The sequence below is a fragment of the Lithobates pipiens genome, unplaced genomic scaffold, assembly GCF_037356315.1.
Source record: "Lithobates pipiens isolate NorthernLeopardFrog02 unplaced genomic scaffold, aLitPip1_a1.2 Scaffold_16, whole genome shotgun sequence".
Taxonomy (NCBI): domain Eukaryota; kingdom Metazoa; phylum Chordata; class Amphibia; order Anura; family Ranidae; genus Lithobates; species Lithobates pipiens.
Genome location: NW_027507748.1, coordinates 539,891,669 through 539,908,410, shown reverse-complemented (window position 1 = coordinate 539,908,410; position 16,742 = coordinate 539,891,669). Strand labels below are relative to the sequence as shown.

The 16,742-nt window shown below is 47.2% G+C and overlaps 1 protein-coding gene across 8 annotated transcripts in view; it reads right to left on the bottom strand.

Annotated features, from left to right (window-relative positions):
* Positions 1 to 16,742, bottom strand: part of PRPF40B (pre-mRNA processing factor 40B) — a 140,333-nt gene that overhangs the window by 11,980 nt on the left and 111,611 nt on the right. For all 8 annotated transcript variants that reach the window (XM_077483286.1, XM_077483287.1, XM_077483292.1 and 5 more), the window contains 2 exons: positions 13,064 to 13,228; positions 12,653 to 12,752 (listed from right to left, as the gene is read on the bottom strand). In XM_077483286.1, coding sequence (XP_077339412.1) covers positions 12,653 to 12,752; positions 13,064 to 13,228 — 265 coding nt within the window. The remainder of the gene's footprint in view (positions 1 to 12,652; positions 12,753 to 13,063; positions 13,229 to 16,742) is intronic.

Genomic DNA, 16,742 nt, shown 5'->3' with positions numbered 1-16,742 from the left:
GGGAGGCGTTTTGCTCTCCCAATTTGCGGTGCAAAAGTTTTGCCCACTCAGTCAGTGTCTGCGACACCAGTGCGGATGCCAGTACAGGTCGCACGACTGGCCCCACAACCGTAAACAAGGAAGGAGCCACCGCCTCAGCCTTCCTATCCGTGGGATCCTTGAATGCAGGAGTCCCCTCAACCGGGATCGTGATTACTTTATTTAACCTAGATACCGGGGGGTCCACGACCGGAGGAGCCGACCATTTTTTGAGAAGGCTTTCCAAAGGGGTAACCGCCATGTTTTTGGGTCTTTGCGGCCGACCCCATTCCCTGTAGATGAACTTGTCAAATTAACTCAAATACGGGAACACTTTAGGTGAACGTGCTGACTTGCGGGACCCAAAAGGGACTGATACATCAGCAGAGGGATCCGCTGGCTCCTGGATCTTCATGGTATCACGCACAGCTGTCATAAGTGCTCCAACAAGCGCTTTGTCGTGCCCGGACCCGGAATCATCCTCACTGTCCGAATGGTCCTGGTCAGCCTCGTCTGATAGGTCAGAGCAGGGGTCACTAGCCGCAGCAGGGCCCGAGTCTGCATCAGAGCTCTCAGAGGACGGGGGAGGGCAGGGGCCTTTTACGCACACCTTTCCTTCCACGCACTGCCTCTATTTTAGCAATAAAAAAAGTTAAGGATCGCCGTCAGGGTGTCCATGGGCCCAGAGCTATCCACAGGTGACCCAGTTGCAATAGCCTGGATTTTAGGGGAAGAAACACCAGTTTCTGAAGCCATGCTGACCCTACCCTGTCTTGCCACCTGCAAGGGGACTTAGGACAGTGAGGGTGCCACCTTCCTGCTGCCACCGCCGGAGGGGGGGGTTCCCTAGTGCCAGACTCACCACCCCGGGGCGTTCTGTGATGGTCACTAGCCGTGCCTGTAGTCCCCAGGAGGTTACCCAAGTGCAGAGTGAGGAAACTGTGTCAGCAGCAGCTGTAGAAAATAGCGGTGAAACGATCTGCAGAGCTTGCACCAGCGTTCAGGGAATTGCCATCCAGCGTCCTGTATACACAGTGGACACAGGAAACAGCATGCGAGAGCACATGTAATGCTGTCACAAGAGAACTGCGGTGAAAAGAGCGCTCGGGCTTCAAATAAATGCCTGCCAGTGCAACTTATAGGAAAATCTCCTAGAAAATGGCCGCTGAGGCTCACAAGGGGAACCTGCTTTGCCCACAGTCAAAACGGCCGCCCAACAGTTCCATGCGGTGAAAGAAAAAAATCATCGAACAGTGCTGCCTTAAACCAGCAAGAATACCCCCCAGACACCTTTTGGGACCCCCCCACACAGGGACCAGGACCATCGCTAGCCACACAGACCCCCCACAGGTGAGAGACCCAGCTATCCCCATACAAACACATGCAGCCGGGGGGAGATAGGGACGTGGGAGAGAAGAGAAGGAGGTGAGGTGGCCCCCAAATCGACCTCCCAGGGAATGCCCAGCTGCTCAACCCCCCGAGGAGGGAGAGCCGTACTTACCAGTCCTGAAGAGCTGGGAGACATTCCATCACAGACCCACTCCTGCGCAGTTACAGGGTGACTGCTGGCCCGGTATACTGTGATCCAGACATCAGTAGCCCAGTCATATGTATACCCCGGAGCATTAAAGCTCACCGACCACCTCTGGAGCTGAGGTATGTCGTGGCCTGCTGAGCCTTAGCTGCGACCTGCACACGCTCGATGGCCGGACTGGGGGGACTACAAGGATAACTCAACCAGCCTGTCACCCAGCCGGCAGTTGAAAGAAGATCCCAGGAGCTTCCATCTTGTGCAAAAGCATCAATCCTGCATCAAAAAAATGGACCAAAGGGCCCGCAGGGTTCCTAGGTCATTCTCCTTCACTAGGCAAAATAAAACGGAGTCTGCTGGGGCAGCAGGGAGGGTTGTTAGCACAGGATCTGCCCCCCGGGGTGGGACTGAAAGTTCTGTATAATGTGTTACAATTTTGCCTAGTTCTCCTAATGGCAGGCTAACAAACCCATTAGGTTACAGAGAGGAGCTGTGTCGGTCGGTAAATATAAGAGAAAACAGTAATGTTGTTTACGTAGGTTATTTACAAATATTCACGCTCAACATTCTAATATGGGTTCCAGAGTGGTTGTCTCTCTGGATAGAGAGAAGATGTTTGACATTGTTGAATGGCCTTATCTGTGGAAAGTTCTGAGATGGATGGGGTTCCCCCTGATTTATATACTTTGGCTGCCAACAATACATCAAGATTGGGGGCGGTTTGTCATCACCATTTACTCTGTATAGGGGCACCCGGCAGGGCTGCCCTCTCTCTCTGGCCCTGTTTGTAATCACTATGGAACCCATGGCCGAGGCCTACAAGTTTCTCCACTCATCCGATGGCTATGGAGTGCCTGGCTGGATGAGAGGGTAGCCTTGCATGTGGACGATTTGTTATTGTTCCTAAATGATTTGGGTCTCTCATTGGATGGAGCCCTCCACACTCTGGAAATGTTCTCCTATATCACAGGGTTAAAGTTTAACTGGTCCAAATCTCTGCTATTCCCAAATGACCCTGAAGCCTGCACTCTGCCTTGCGAACATTACAATTTGCAGTGGGTTGAAGAATTCAGATATTTGGGTGTGATCATATTCTGTGCTGCTGTGTTCGTCTTAATCTTTTCCCAGTGTATCAGTCTACGAAGGCTCAGCTAAAAGCATGGGAGAACTTACCCTCGTCCCTGTTAAGGTGCAAACATTTAATAAAAATTTAAATACTTCAGAAATGTACTTATCTTTTTAGACACTCCCCTCACTGGATTCCAAAAGCCTTTTTCTACCAACTAAACTGTCTCTTTTATGTGGGGATCCCTTCCTCCAAGATACAAATTGGTCACTTTGAGACTCACCTCAAGGAGGGGTTTAGCCTTCTCGGACTACCACAAATATTCTTAGCCACGCAGTTGGTAACAGCGAGGCGGTGGCTGTGCCCTGACTGGTCTAATACGCACAATTTTGGAGGTGGCAATACTGAACACTTTGGAGGCCCTCCAACATCTTTTTGGAGGCCCCTTACCCCCTGTATGGTTACCACTCTGAAGGCCTAGAAAGTGATTCAAGTTTATAAAAACCTACCAAGTAATACTATATCCCCAAATACTCCAGTGTGATGCAATCCAAATTGATCTAATTTCTACGCATTACCAGATCCACAAGTATGGGCCAAGTACAAAATTACACTTGCATAGTTACATAGTAGGTGAGGTCGAAAAAAGACACAAGTCCAACCTATGTGTGTGATTATATGTCAGTATTACCTTGTATTTCCCTGTATGTTGTGGTCATTCAGGTGCTTATCTAAACTATCTTGAAACTACTGACGCCCTTTGCTGAGACCACCACCTGTGGAAGGGAATTCCACATCCCTGCCGCTCTTACAGTAAAGAACCATCTACGAAGTTTAAGGTTCAACCTGTTTTCATCTAATTTTAATGAATGGCCACGAGTCTTGTTAAACTCCCTTCCGTAAAAATGTTTTATCCCCATTGTGGGGTCACCAGTATGGTATTTGTTTCCTAAGTAGTCATAAATTGCTCCCTGCAGCCCTTCACTTCTCTTTCCTCCGCTTATATTGTCCCGACCACTTACTTGTTCAGATCCCTTCGGTTGTCCCATGCTTTCCGCTACCAATTCCCACATGCCTCCCTATGGTCGAAACAATCTGACTTGGAACATTTGCTCAGGACAGAAAGCTCAGAGAAGCCTACTTCAGTTCTGTATAGTCATCTCCTTTTGGTCTCCTCCTGTACCCTCCAGGAGAGTTAGCTGGGGAACACCCCTGACATAGATGATGACATTTGGGACCTTCCCATTTAAGGCAGTTGGGTTCCTAGCTGATGCTTCTGCAGAGTCGGTAAAGCCAGCAGCCAGGTCTGCGGCTTTGGTTAACGAGGCAAGAAGGGCTGTATGGCTGAAAGCCTGGTCAGGAGATGCAGCATCGAAGCTCAGGCTTTGAGGATTGCCTTTCTCAGGCGACCACCTTTTTGGCCCTGGAACGTACCCAGGACAAAAAGAAAGCCTTTCCAGAGAAAAAGAAGCCTGAGGGTTTTGAGGGATTAGGCAACAAACCCAGCAGGAGAGAGAGGGTCGGCCTAAAAAACACTGGTCGGGTCACAAGGGTCGTGGCAGAGGAGGAATACTATTCAATCCTCCTCAAACCAGCTCAAAATCCCAGTGACTCCTGTGTTCCAGTGGGAGGAAAGTTGGGGGATTTCCTCCCACAAATGGACCAGCGCAACTTCAAGTCCGTTTATATTAGAGATGATAGAAAACGGTTAGGAGCTGGAGTTCAGTGCTATTCCCCCACCTACCTTCTTAGTAACCAAGTTACCCAGAGACCAGGAGAAGGCAGAAGCTCTGAGTCTGCTGTTGGGAAACAGCCGAGTACCAGATGCAGAACACGGACAGGGGGTATATTCCCATGTGTTCGTGGTTCGAAAGCCATTAGGCAAATTCAGGTTGATCCTCAATCTCAGGCCCCTGAACAGGTTTATCAGGTACAAGCGGTTCAGGATGGAGTCTATCTTTACGATAACGAACCTCCTGTTTCCTGATTTCTTTATGGCAACGATCGATCTCAGGGATGCATATTTGCATGTACCGATACATCAGGAGTTCCAGAAATTCCTCAGATTGGCAGTCAAGGTGAACTCGGAAATTCTCCACTTCCAGTTCAGGGCACTTCCGTTTGGCCTAGCATCCTCTCCCAGGATTTTTAAAAAGGTCCTGGCAGAAGCCCTAGCTCTGCTGCGTGTCAAGCCCATTACAGTGATCCCCTATTTGGACAATCTTCTGTTTGTCGCCCGGCCTTACCAGCAGCTAGAAGAGGATCTTCAGGAAGCGCAACACTTCCTGCCTTCTCTTGGTTGGTTGATCAATCTGGACAAGTCCCAGTTGATCCTAACCCAGGAAGTACTGTATCTGGGTTACAGAATCTCCTCTGTAGAGGGGAAGGTTTTTCTCCCATCAGAGAAGATAGAGAAGGTAGGTCTGGCAGTAGCGCGGCTTCAGACCAATCAGGAAGCCCAGGTCAGAGATGTCATGAGAGTGATAGGCTTAATGACATCCTGTTTTCCAGCAGTCCCTTGGGCAAAGATTCACCAACGCCCATTGCAGGCTCTCCTTCTGCGTTGCTGGGATGGCAGCCAGCAGGGTTTGGATCAACCCATGCTGATACCCACCAGGGTCAAAAGGACTCTGTGGTGGTGGCGAACCAGTCACAAGTTGGACAGGGGTCTGTTGTGGTTCAGACCAATAGCTCTGGTGCTGACAATGACAACAGACGCCAGCTCTTTCGGCTGGTGTGCACACCTGGAAAAAGATCTGGCTCAAAGATCTTGGTCTCAGGTGGAAACCAGATGGACCTCAAATCAGAGGGAATTGCTGGCAGAACAGAGGGCGATAGTAGCCTTCCAGCAAAAATAAGGGGACAACACCTCCAAGTAAGGTCGGACAATGCAGTTGTTGCCTATATAAACAAGCGGGGGGGGGGGGGGGGACCAGGAGCCCTGCTTTGCAGAAGATAGCAGGAGAAATTTTCTCTTGGGCCGAGTTGAATCTAGTGTCGCTGTCAGCGGTTCATTTAAAGGGAGCTATGCCTTTCCCCCAGTAAGGCTTGTTGCGGCAGTCCTCCAGAAATTTCAGACCCAGGTAACGGATCCCATTCTGATAGCCCCGTTTTGGCCAAGAAGGGCCTGGTTTGCAGTCCTAAAGAGATTGGCAATATATCCTCCGATTCATCTTCCGAGGAGGGAGGATCTGGTTACACAGGGTCCTATCGGGCATCCTCAAATAGAGACCTTCAGACTTACAGCGTGGTATCTGAGGAACAGCTGTTAAGAGCCCAAGGTTTTTCAGAAAGGGTCATCAAGACTCTCTTAGAATGCCGTAAGCCAGTGACCAGGGCCATTTACACCAAGGTGTGGAAGAGGTTCAATTCCTGGTTAGCAGAACCGGGGCAGGAAGATCCAGGTATTCCGGAGTGCTGGACTTCTTCCAGGCAGGAGTGGAATTAGGGCTTTCTGTCAGCACCTTGAAGGTACAGGCTGCCTATTTAAGCGTCTTTCTTCAGGTCCCCCTGCAGCAAGATCGTTTTGTAAAGAATTTCTTTAAAGCCCTCTCCAGGTCCAGGCCAGTGAAGGCCAGAGCCTGTACCTCCTGGGATTTATCCTTGGTACTTGGTGCACTTACAAAGAGTCCCTTCGAACCTCTGGAGAAATCTGATGCTAAATGGGTATTTTTAAAAACAGATTTTTTGATTGCAATTACCTCAGCCAGAAGAGTGAGTTGCAGGATTAGATTAGAGAGCCTTTTTTTGTTGATTTTGGAGGATAGGGTTGTGCTTAGAACAGATCCTAGTTTCCTCCCCAAGGTTTCTTCTACTTTTCATAAAACTCAAGACATTATCCTGCCAACATTTTACTCCTCCTCGGAAGGTGATGAGGAAGGAGGACTCAGTTTAGTTGACGTTAGGCATAGCCTTTTAGTTTATTCAAAGATTAGCAAAGACTTCAGGAAGTCGGAATCTTTGTTTGTGAATTTTGCGGGGTCACGCAAAGAACTTAAGGCATCTAAATCCACCATCGACAGATGGATTAGGATGACGGTTTTAGAGGCATACAGGTTGGCAGGGAGGCAAGCGCCTCTAGTTAAGGCACATTCAACTAGGGCGGTGTCAGCTTCGTGGGCAGAGAAGGCCGGTGCCACTCCGGAAGAGATCTGCAGAGCAGCGACGTGGTCCAGCTACTCCACGTTCGCAAAGCATTACCGTCTGGACCTGGCTGCTGATAAAGATCAGGCATTTGGGAGAAAGGTCCTCCAGCAGGCAGTGGACCCACCCTAACAGAGTAAGTTTCATGCTTACCATCTCAGAGGCTGTCCTGGAAGATAAGAGAAAACCGGAGTTAGACTTACCGGTAACTCTTTTTCTAGGAGTCTTTCAGGACAGCCTGGTTTCCCACCCAGAGTTTTATAGCGGGAGCAAAAGGGGATATACTAATGTTGTGCCAGTGTGTTATGTCTTTCAGAGCCTTCCGGTGGTTCTTGTGGAAACTGAAGGGAAGGCCTGGAGGACCTCCTTTTAACCATTTGGGTGAATGTGTTTCCTGTCCCGGAGGGAGGAGCCCTATGTCACAGAGGTTGTCCTGGAAGACTCCTGGAAGGGGTTACCGGTAAGTCTAATGCCGCGTACACGCGATCAAACAATTCGGTGGAAAAGTCCGGCGGACTCAAGTCCGCCGGACAATCCCCCCCCCGTGTGTAGCATCTGGCAGACTTTTTTTTACCCAAAAGTCTGGTGGACTTAGAAAGTAGTTTTGCACTCCAATCTTTCCGCCGGACTCGCATTTCGGCAGACAATGCGGCCGTGTGTGTGCCAGTCCGCCGTACTTTTGAAATGAACTGACTTTTCCCGCCCGGAGAAAAGTCCGCTCATTTTGAGCGTGTCTCCAGGTAGCCACCTTCGCTGGCCCCGTCACCTGGTATGGAGTTAAAGGGGAGCCACTACGCCGAAAAATCGGCGTGGGGGTCCCCCCCAGGTCCACATCAGACCCTTATCCGAGCACGCTACCCGGCCAGCCAGGAAAGGGGGTGGGGACGAGCGAGCGCTCCCCCCCTTCTGAGCCGCGTGCCCTCAACATGGGGGGGTGCCTTGGGAAAGGGGGGACCGCGCAGCCCCCCCACCCCAAAGCACCTTGTCCCCATGTTGATGAGGACAAGGGCCTCTTCCCGACAACCCTGGCCGTTGGTTGTCGGGGTCTGCGGGTGGGGGGCTTATCGGAATCCGGGAGCCCCCTTTAATAAGGGGGCCCCCGGATACCAGCCCCCCACCCTATGTGAATGAGTATGGGGTACAATGTACCCCTACCCATTCACCTGTGGAAAAAAAGTAAAAAAAAACAACACACAAGGGTTAAAATAGTTTATTGCACAGCTCCGGGGGTCTTTTGTCCGTCTTCGGGGGTCTTCTCACCAGACTCCTCCGCTATCTTCTGTTAGCTCTTTTACTAGCGGAGGAGCCCGGCTTTCTTCTTCGCCGCCGCCGCCCTCTTCTTCCGACTTCGGGGGTCTTGTCCCCCTCTTCGGTTCTTCTTGCCGGGCCACTGCGCCTTCCTCTAGCTCTTTTACAGGCGATGGCACGGTCTTCTGTCGCCGCTGTCTTCTGTTCTTCTCTTCAGATGTTGCCTCGTCGCATCCTCCGCTCACAATGGCAGGGAGGCGGCGCGCGGCGACTTATATAGCATCCTCTGGGACTGTGACGTCATAATAGACGGGGACATCATCCGGTGATGTCCCTATTATGATGTCACAGTCCCAGCATCCTCTGGGACTGTGACATCATAATAGGCGGGGACATCATCCGGTGATGTCCCTATATAAGTTACCGCGCGCCGCGTCCTTTGCCATTGTGAGCGGAGGATGCGACGAGGCAACATCAGAAGAGAAGAACAGAAGATGGCGACAGCGGCGACAAAAGACCGCAAGAAGAACCGAAGAGGGGGACAAGACCCCCGAAGTCGGAAGAAGAGGGCCGCGCGCGAAGAAGAAAGCCGGGCTCCTCCGCTAGTAAAAGAGCTAGCAGAAGATGTGTGTTGTGTTTTTTTTTACTTTTTTTTCACAGGTGAATGGGTAGGGGTACATTGTACCCCATACTCATTCACATAGGGTGGGGGGCTGGTATCCGGGGGCCCCCTTATTAAAGGGGGCCCCCGGAAGTCCGCTGAAAAAGTGCCGTGTGTGGATAAGTAGCTCGTTCGCAAAGTCCGGCGGACAGTCCGGCGGGAAGTCCGTCAGACTAAGTCCGCCGGATAGTTGGCTACGTGTGTATGCGGCATAAGTCTGGTTTTTGCTTTTACTTCTCCTTTAAGTTCAGTTAAATTTGATGGTGACTGTCTGTGGACTGCAGTCTTCAAGTCATGCCACAGATTTTCAGTGGAGTTTTAGTCTGGGCTTTGCGATGCAAGGATTTTCTCCTTCAACCATTGTGTGGTCATTACCATGTTGGAAGGTGAACCTTTTTCCCATTGACAACTTTCTGGCAGAGGGCAGCAGTTTTTGCTTAAGAATTTGACAGTATTTTGCCCCATCCATTTTTCCTTCTATCCTGACATGCTCCAGTCCCTGCTGCAGAGAAACACCTCCATAACAGTATATTACCACCTCCATTACTGTAGGAATGGTGTTATTTGGATGGTGAGCTCTATTGGATTTCCACCAAACATATCGTTTGGCGTTGAGGCCAAATAATTAAATTTTAGTCTCATCTGACCATAACACCTTTTCCATGTGGCTTTGGAATCTTCAAGGTGCATTTTGGCAAAGCTCAGTCATGACTGCATGTGGCCTTTCTTGAGGAGTAGCTTTTTTTCTTGCAACACTTCCATACAAGCCACATTTGTGGAGAATTTGTGATAATGTTGTCACATGCTCAAAATGACCACTCTGTCATAAATTCCTACAACTGCTTCAGAGTTGCTGTAGGCCTCTTGGTAGCCTCTATGACCAGTTTCCTTCTGGCTTTTTCATCCAGTTTGGAGAGATGTCCTGATCCAGGGAGAGTCTGTGTTGTACCAATTACCTTCCACTTTTTAATAATATACTTCCCTGTGCTTCTAGGTATTGATAAAGCCTTTGAAATGTTTTTGTGTCCATCTCCTGACTTGTGCCTGACCACAACTTAATCCCGGAGATCTTTTGACAATGCCTTGCCGTCCATAGTTGTTTGCTTCAGTTGCACTACCAGGGACTGAAATGCTCCAGGAAAGCTCTTTTCAAGCTGAGCTAATCAATATGACCACAGATGATTACAGTTGAAAGTCAAATGGCTTTGTGTGCCATTAAGAAGGTGATTAGCTACACCTGTCTGAGCTTACAAGTCATTTTTAGGAGGCGGGTGATCCTTTTTCCAACTCGTGATTTCAGATTTTTTGAAAAAAAAAAAAATTCTGACATGTTGTTGTTATAGCTTTTACTTGGATGTTACAATATGGAGGTTATTTTTTTGAATGCCCACTGTATAGGAATGAAGGTATTTCCCATAAAGGATATAAACATTAAAGTGGTTGTAAAGGCAGTTTTTTTTTCCGAATGGACATACAGAGGCATGGCACGGGTGCCCTCATAGCAAGCTGCTTGCTGTGGGAGCACTTATCAGGAGGGAAGAGCCCAGTGCTTTGACGAGAAACCTGAGAAGAGGAGGATCTGGGCTTCTCTATGCAAAACCACTGCACAGAGCTGGTAAGCATCACAGGTTTGTTATTTTTTAAGCAAAAAAAAAAAGAGAGACATCCCTCAATGTCAGCATCCCAGCCAATTGTCTCTCGGGTACTACCGCCGCCTTTTCTTGTAGGGGAAACCAGTAGTGAAGCCTTGCAGCTTCACAGTCTGATCCCTACTGCGCATGCATGAAGTGTGAGGCGCTTTGTAAAATGGCCCGTCGGCAGGGCAAGGAAGAGGGGGGGCCGAACTTCCAGGTGATCTCGCCGCGTCGAGATCACTTGGAAGTGGGAGCAGGTACCTGTCAAAAACAGGCACCCGCTCCCCCCCCCAGATGGTGCTAAATTTGGCACTAGAGGGTGGAGGCAGATAAGCCACTTTTGGCTTTAAGTCACAGTCACATGACACTTCAGTCCTGAACTCCTTTCTCTTCTGTTTTATTTCTGGTGGGGTCTTTTTTGTGGTGTCCACATCATGCAGGTATTGGCATGGACACTTCCTTTTGACTGTCCAGCGGGGAGGCCCTTTCAGGATCCCGACAAGGAGAATGGTTGGTGAAGTACAGTGGTGTGAAAAAGTGTTTGCCCCCTTCCTCATTTCCTGTTCCTTTGCATGTTTGTCACACTTAAGTGTTTCGGAACATCAAACCAATTTAAACAATAGTCAAGGACAACACAAGTAAACACAAAATGCAATTTGTAAATGAAGGTGTTTATTATTAAAGGTGAAAAAAAAATCCAAACCATCATGGCCCTGTGTGAAAAAGTGATTGCCCCCTAAACCTAATAACTGGTTGGGCCACCCTTAGCAGCAACAACTGCAACCAAGCGTTTGCGATAACGTGCAATGAGGCTTTTACAGCATCCTGGAGGAATTTTGGCCCACTCATCTTTGCAGAATTGTCCTAATTCAGTTATATTAGAGGGTTTTCGAGCATGAACGGCCTTTTTAAGGTCATACCACAACATCTCAATAGGATTCAGGTCAGGACTTTGGCTAGGCCACTCCAAAGTCTTCATTTTGTTTTTCTTCAGCCATTCGGTGGTGGACTTGCTGGTGTGTTTAGGACCATTGTCCTGCTGCAGAACCCAAGTTCGTTTCAGCTTGAGTACACGAACAGATGGTCGGACATTCTCCTTCAGGATCTCTTGGTAGACAGCAGAATTCATAGTTCCTTTTATCACGGCAAGTCTTCCAGGTCCTGAAGCAGCAAAACAGCCCCAGACCATCACACTACCACCACCATATTTTACTGTTGGTATAATGTTCTTTTTATGAAATGCAGTGTTCCTTCTACGCCAGATATACTTGGACACACACCTTCCAAAGAGTTCCACTTTTGTCTCATCGGTCCACAGAATGCTGTCCCAAAAGTCTTGGGGATCATCAAGATGTGTTGTGGAGAAATTGAGACGAGCTTTGATGTTCTTTTTGCTCAGCAGTGGTTTTCTCCTTGGAACTCTGCCATGCAGGCCATTTTTGCCCAGTCTTTTCCTGATGGTGGAGGCATGAACGCTGACCTTAACTGAGGCAAGTGAGGCCTGCAGTTCCTTGGACGTTGTTGTGGGGTCTTTTGTGACCTCTTGGATGAGTCGTCGCTGCGCTCTTGGGGTAATTTTGGGCGGCCGGTCACTCCTGGGAAGGTTCACCACTGTTCCATGTCTTCGCCATTTGTGGATAATGGCTCTCACTGTGGTTCGCTGGATTCCCAAAGCTTTGGAAATGGCTTTATAACCCTTTCCAGACTGATAGATCTCAATTACTTTCTTTCTCAATTGTTCCTGAATTTCTTTGGGTCTCGGCATGATGTGTAGCTTTTAAGGATCTTCTGGTGGACCTTACTGTGTCAAGCAGCTCCTATTTAAGTGATGCCTTGATTGTGAACAGGTGTGGCAATAATCAGGCCTGGGTGTGGCTAGAGAAATTGAACTCAGGTGTGGACAACCACAGTTATAGTATGTTTTAACAAGGGGGGCAATCACTTTTTCACACAGGGCCATGATGGTTTGGATTTTTTTTCACCTTTAATAATAAACACCTTCATTTACAAATTGCATTTTGTGTTTACTTGTGTTGTCCTTGACTATTGTTTAAATTGGTTTAATGTTCCGAAACACTTAAGTCTGACAAACATGCAAAGGAACAGGAAATGAGGAAGGGGGCAAACACTTTTTCACACCACTGTAGGATGGGTTAAAGCAGTAGGACACGCTCATATTTTGCCAGCAGTGGGGCTTTGATATGTGTAATAGATCAGTAAAAAAACATTTATAGTCCTCTAGTTCGATAACATACACATTCACTTTTTACTTCCAATGTTAAAGGAAATATGAACATAATGCCTGGCGCTGATATTTACCTTCTCCACAAGCAAACACAAACAGGATGTACCTGAATCAAGTGATGATGATATGTCAGATCCTGACCCTGAATTATTTCTCCTCCTTTTCTGTGGTCGATGCTGGTGGTTTTCCTCATCAGTTTCAGAAGCCTACAGGTATAGCACAGACAACATAAACAACCCAGCTCTCTCAATCTCAATAATACAATAAAAAAAAGAAAGGGATACCAAACTACCTATGCAGACCTTATATTTTATTAATAATAAAATCATCTAGATCAGACAAAAAAAATCTATTTTATGACCACCTGTCCCTGTCTTAGACACCTCTCGGAGGGCATCCATTCTCAAACATGTGCTGTGTACTGGGTAATACCAATGTACCTGCTTCAAAAACAGTTATTTAGCTATGTGATTGCCTATAAACCATTTAAAGGCATATGTCCACATTAGGTTCTCACCTTCTCCACAGTCCCAGCATTGTCCCATGCATTAAATAGGTCCAAAGTCTTCTTCTTCACTCGTTCCACAGGACTCTGTGACTGTGAGTGAGAGCGCTTACGGTGGTGTTTCTTAGATTTTTTTGAGTGCTTCTTGCCTTTAAAGTGATGATGCTGATATTCATTCTAAAAAAATAAAAAAATAAAAACTGAAATATGTCCAATAAAAAGGCTCTACTAGTAAATACACATGCTAATATAGTAAAAATATAAAAATCCAAAGCTTAAACAAGTACTTTTCCTCTACAGTTAAACTTATATTGGCTTGCAGTGCTCGTCCTCCCTATGCCAATCAGGCACTACTGCATTACACAGTACTATCAATCTAAAGTTGCCATGGTCAAACAGCAGCCTGAAGAACCTGGCTTGATTGTTTATTTAAGAATTATTTTAATTATATTTTTGAGGGCGCTATTGCTAAAATTTATGTATAAAGCAAGGTGTTTTCTTTTACTGTTTATCAAATGAAGACTCTTTTTGCATGGTCTGCTTTTATCTTAAAAAAACGGATTACATTTAATACCTCTGTATTAGTATATGGAAGACTTGTTAAAAACCTATCCTCCATTGTTAAGTGTGTATCTTAATTGTACATTACACAGGTTATACATTCATAAACCGAGTTATAGGCGGCTACCTTCAGTTGACTAAACATTGGCAAAGCTTTTGGACATGCCTTCCTTGGTTGTACCCCTATAATCCTAACCCACTCCATGGGTCCTCAGTTTTTTTTATAGTGTCTTGTAGGTCAATGTTTCCCAACTCCATTTCTCAAGTACCCCCAACACGTCATGTCTTCAGGCTCTCCATTATTTTTGTATAGGTGATTTGATCAGCTTCACTGCCTTAGTAATTACACCAGCCATTACCACTCCATTTCTCAAGTACCCCCAACACGTCATGTCTTCAGTCTCTCCATTATTTTTGTATAGGTGATTTGATCAGCTTCACTGCCTTGGTAATTACCACAGCCATTTCATTTGAGGGAAATCCTGAAAACATGACCTGTTCGGGGTACTTGAGGACTGGAGTTGAGAAACCATGCTGTAGGTAAGGGACCACTTCTCCCTATTGGAAAAGTTTCTGTGCTGTGCTTTTTCTTCAGAGCAGAAACAGGTAGGACTCTGCAAAAAAAGTTTGCGTAAATCCCTGCAATGTATATAGATCGCCCACAGGGGATTGTTTTTTTTTTTTCTCAACAACAGTGGAGTTACTCTTTAAATCCCACTATCTCCTTCACTGGGCACAAAAGGGTCATATTACGATAAGAAACTGTTGTATCTACCTAAGGCATACCACACTATTTATTGAACTCCCTTTCCATGGAGTAATGTTGAGCAAACCTTTTTGGCAAAACGAACACCGTGTCAGTGTGAGCCAAGTCTGGGTACAAAAAACGTCCTTGATATGCCGCTTCATGATCTCTATCATGTAACCTATAGAGTAGAGGAATCAGTAATAGGTAACTTCAAATTAGTCTGGGCAACTACCACCAGAAAACTCATGAAGGCCTTCTGGGTCTGAGATAAACCCTGACTCTGGGGTTAATGAGGAGTAAATTCTTCAGATGAGGATTCTTCCACGTCTCCTTCTATTGGAAAATTCTCATCTTACAGCTGACAAGTATTTTGGAAAGCTGTTACTGTACCCTAGTGATGGCAAATGAGAATTCCTCAAAGTACCTAGAGGAAGGTGTTCTGGAGGTAGTGAACGTACAGGATGGGTATAGGGAGTCAGTTCCGTATAGAACACACCCGCCCGCAGGGCATTCATTGCACAGAGGGGCTGCACCCAGGCCACTCCCTACCTAAATAAGGTATTTGGAACCCCTCATCCCCTACATAACTTCTCTGCCATCAGTGCAAAATAGAAATGGCTTGCTGACACATATATAGGTACCCTTGCTGTAAGCAGTGGTCAGAGTCATCTGAGAGGGCACCAGTGCACTTGTTACCTCAGTTTTCCTCCAAATCTGCCAGGGCCCCCACTGCCACAAAAAAAGTGGTGTGATGTGACCTTTCAGTACTTGCTGCGACCTGTAGCCCCATAAGAAATGATCTTCTAGGACTTGTAGTCATACAAGGGAAGCTGTATTGTAAGCTGTAGTCTGAAAGCCTGAGAACTGTCTAAGGCCGCGTACACACGGGCGGACTGTATGGCGTACTTAGTCCGTCGAAACACATTTCAGCGGACAGTCCGCTCGTGTGTGGGCTTCAGTGGACTTTTTCAGCGTGCAGTCTGGCGTACTAAGTATTTCGGATTTTTCGAAATTCTGTCCGTCGTACTTTGGTTTCAGCGGACAATCCGCTCGTCAGTAGGCTAGTTCGACGGACTAAGAATGGCGCATGCTCAGAAAGGATTTACACGGCGGAAGGGTGCTTTGCTGTGTATTGGACTTCCTATTTCTAGTCCCGTCGTACGTGCTGTACACAGCATTGCGCAAGCTTTCGACGGACTGTTTGTGCATCCGTGTGTGGTCAAGTCCGTTCAGTCAAAAGTATGACGGACTGTCCGTCGGATTGTATGACGGACTAAGTACGCCATACAGTCCGCCCGTGTGTACGCGGCATATGGCTGGCTTAAAACATGTCGTGATAAAAATTTGCATTTCTCTACGCAAGTGCAGAATCTTATGGTTGGACATTGGGATAACTGAGCTATCTGTAAAAGACACCTCACTCATATGCCCTTTGAAGGAGGAAGTTTCTTTAGTAAGCCACTTGACAAATTCATAAAATTTATCATAGGAGGAAAGGTCCTTCTCACAATTAAAGGCTCCAAAACTCCCCTCTTCTGGGGGGCTTCTGCCTCATCAAAACAAACACTGCTCCCCTCAGGCTTCATCTCCATCTTGGAGCACAGCTCACCAAGTCTGCCACAAAGCTCTCTCCACAATGAAGGGGCACCTTTACACCTAAGAGTGTGAGTTCATGCATGTTACAGTTTGCATTCTTCTGGGTCATAGACATTCAAGTCCTATGAACCTCATTGTTTTCTTCTCTTAGCCCTTGTACACACGGTCGGAGATTCCGCCGGAATGTGTCCCATCGGACCGTTTTGTCGGATATTCCGACTGTGTGTGGTCTCCATCGGACTGTTTCCGTCGGGAATATCCGACGGACCAACTTTTCCAACTTGCCGGTAAAATTTTTTGACAAAATGCTCAGATCGGACATACTCCAATCATGTGTAGCCTACTTCGACGGACAAAGTGCCACGCATGCTCAGATCAAATTCCTAGACCAACGCTATTGGCTACTAGCCTGAACGTAGTCCCGTCGTAACGAAATAACATCATCACGTTATGTACAATCGGATTTTCCGAAAACTTTGTCCGACCGTGCGTATGCAACAGTTTCGGACAAAATCCGTCGGACAAAATCCAACGGATTTGGTTGTCAGAATGTCCGACCGTGTGTACAAGGGCTTAAACTTACCAAAACCTGCCCACGGACAGTCAGATTTACAAACTGCCCTGAACCATCTCTTGTCCCAGGGAGTGGTTGTTCCTGTCCCTCTCCTTTCAGTGTCAAAATATTATATTCAAGCCTGATCAAAATCCCATAACCCAATTCATCCTATTATGGACCTAGCATTCCTAAACAAATAACTTTGTGTTTACAAGTTTCACATGAAATCC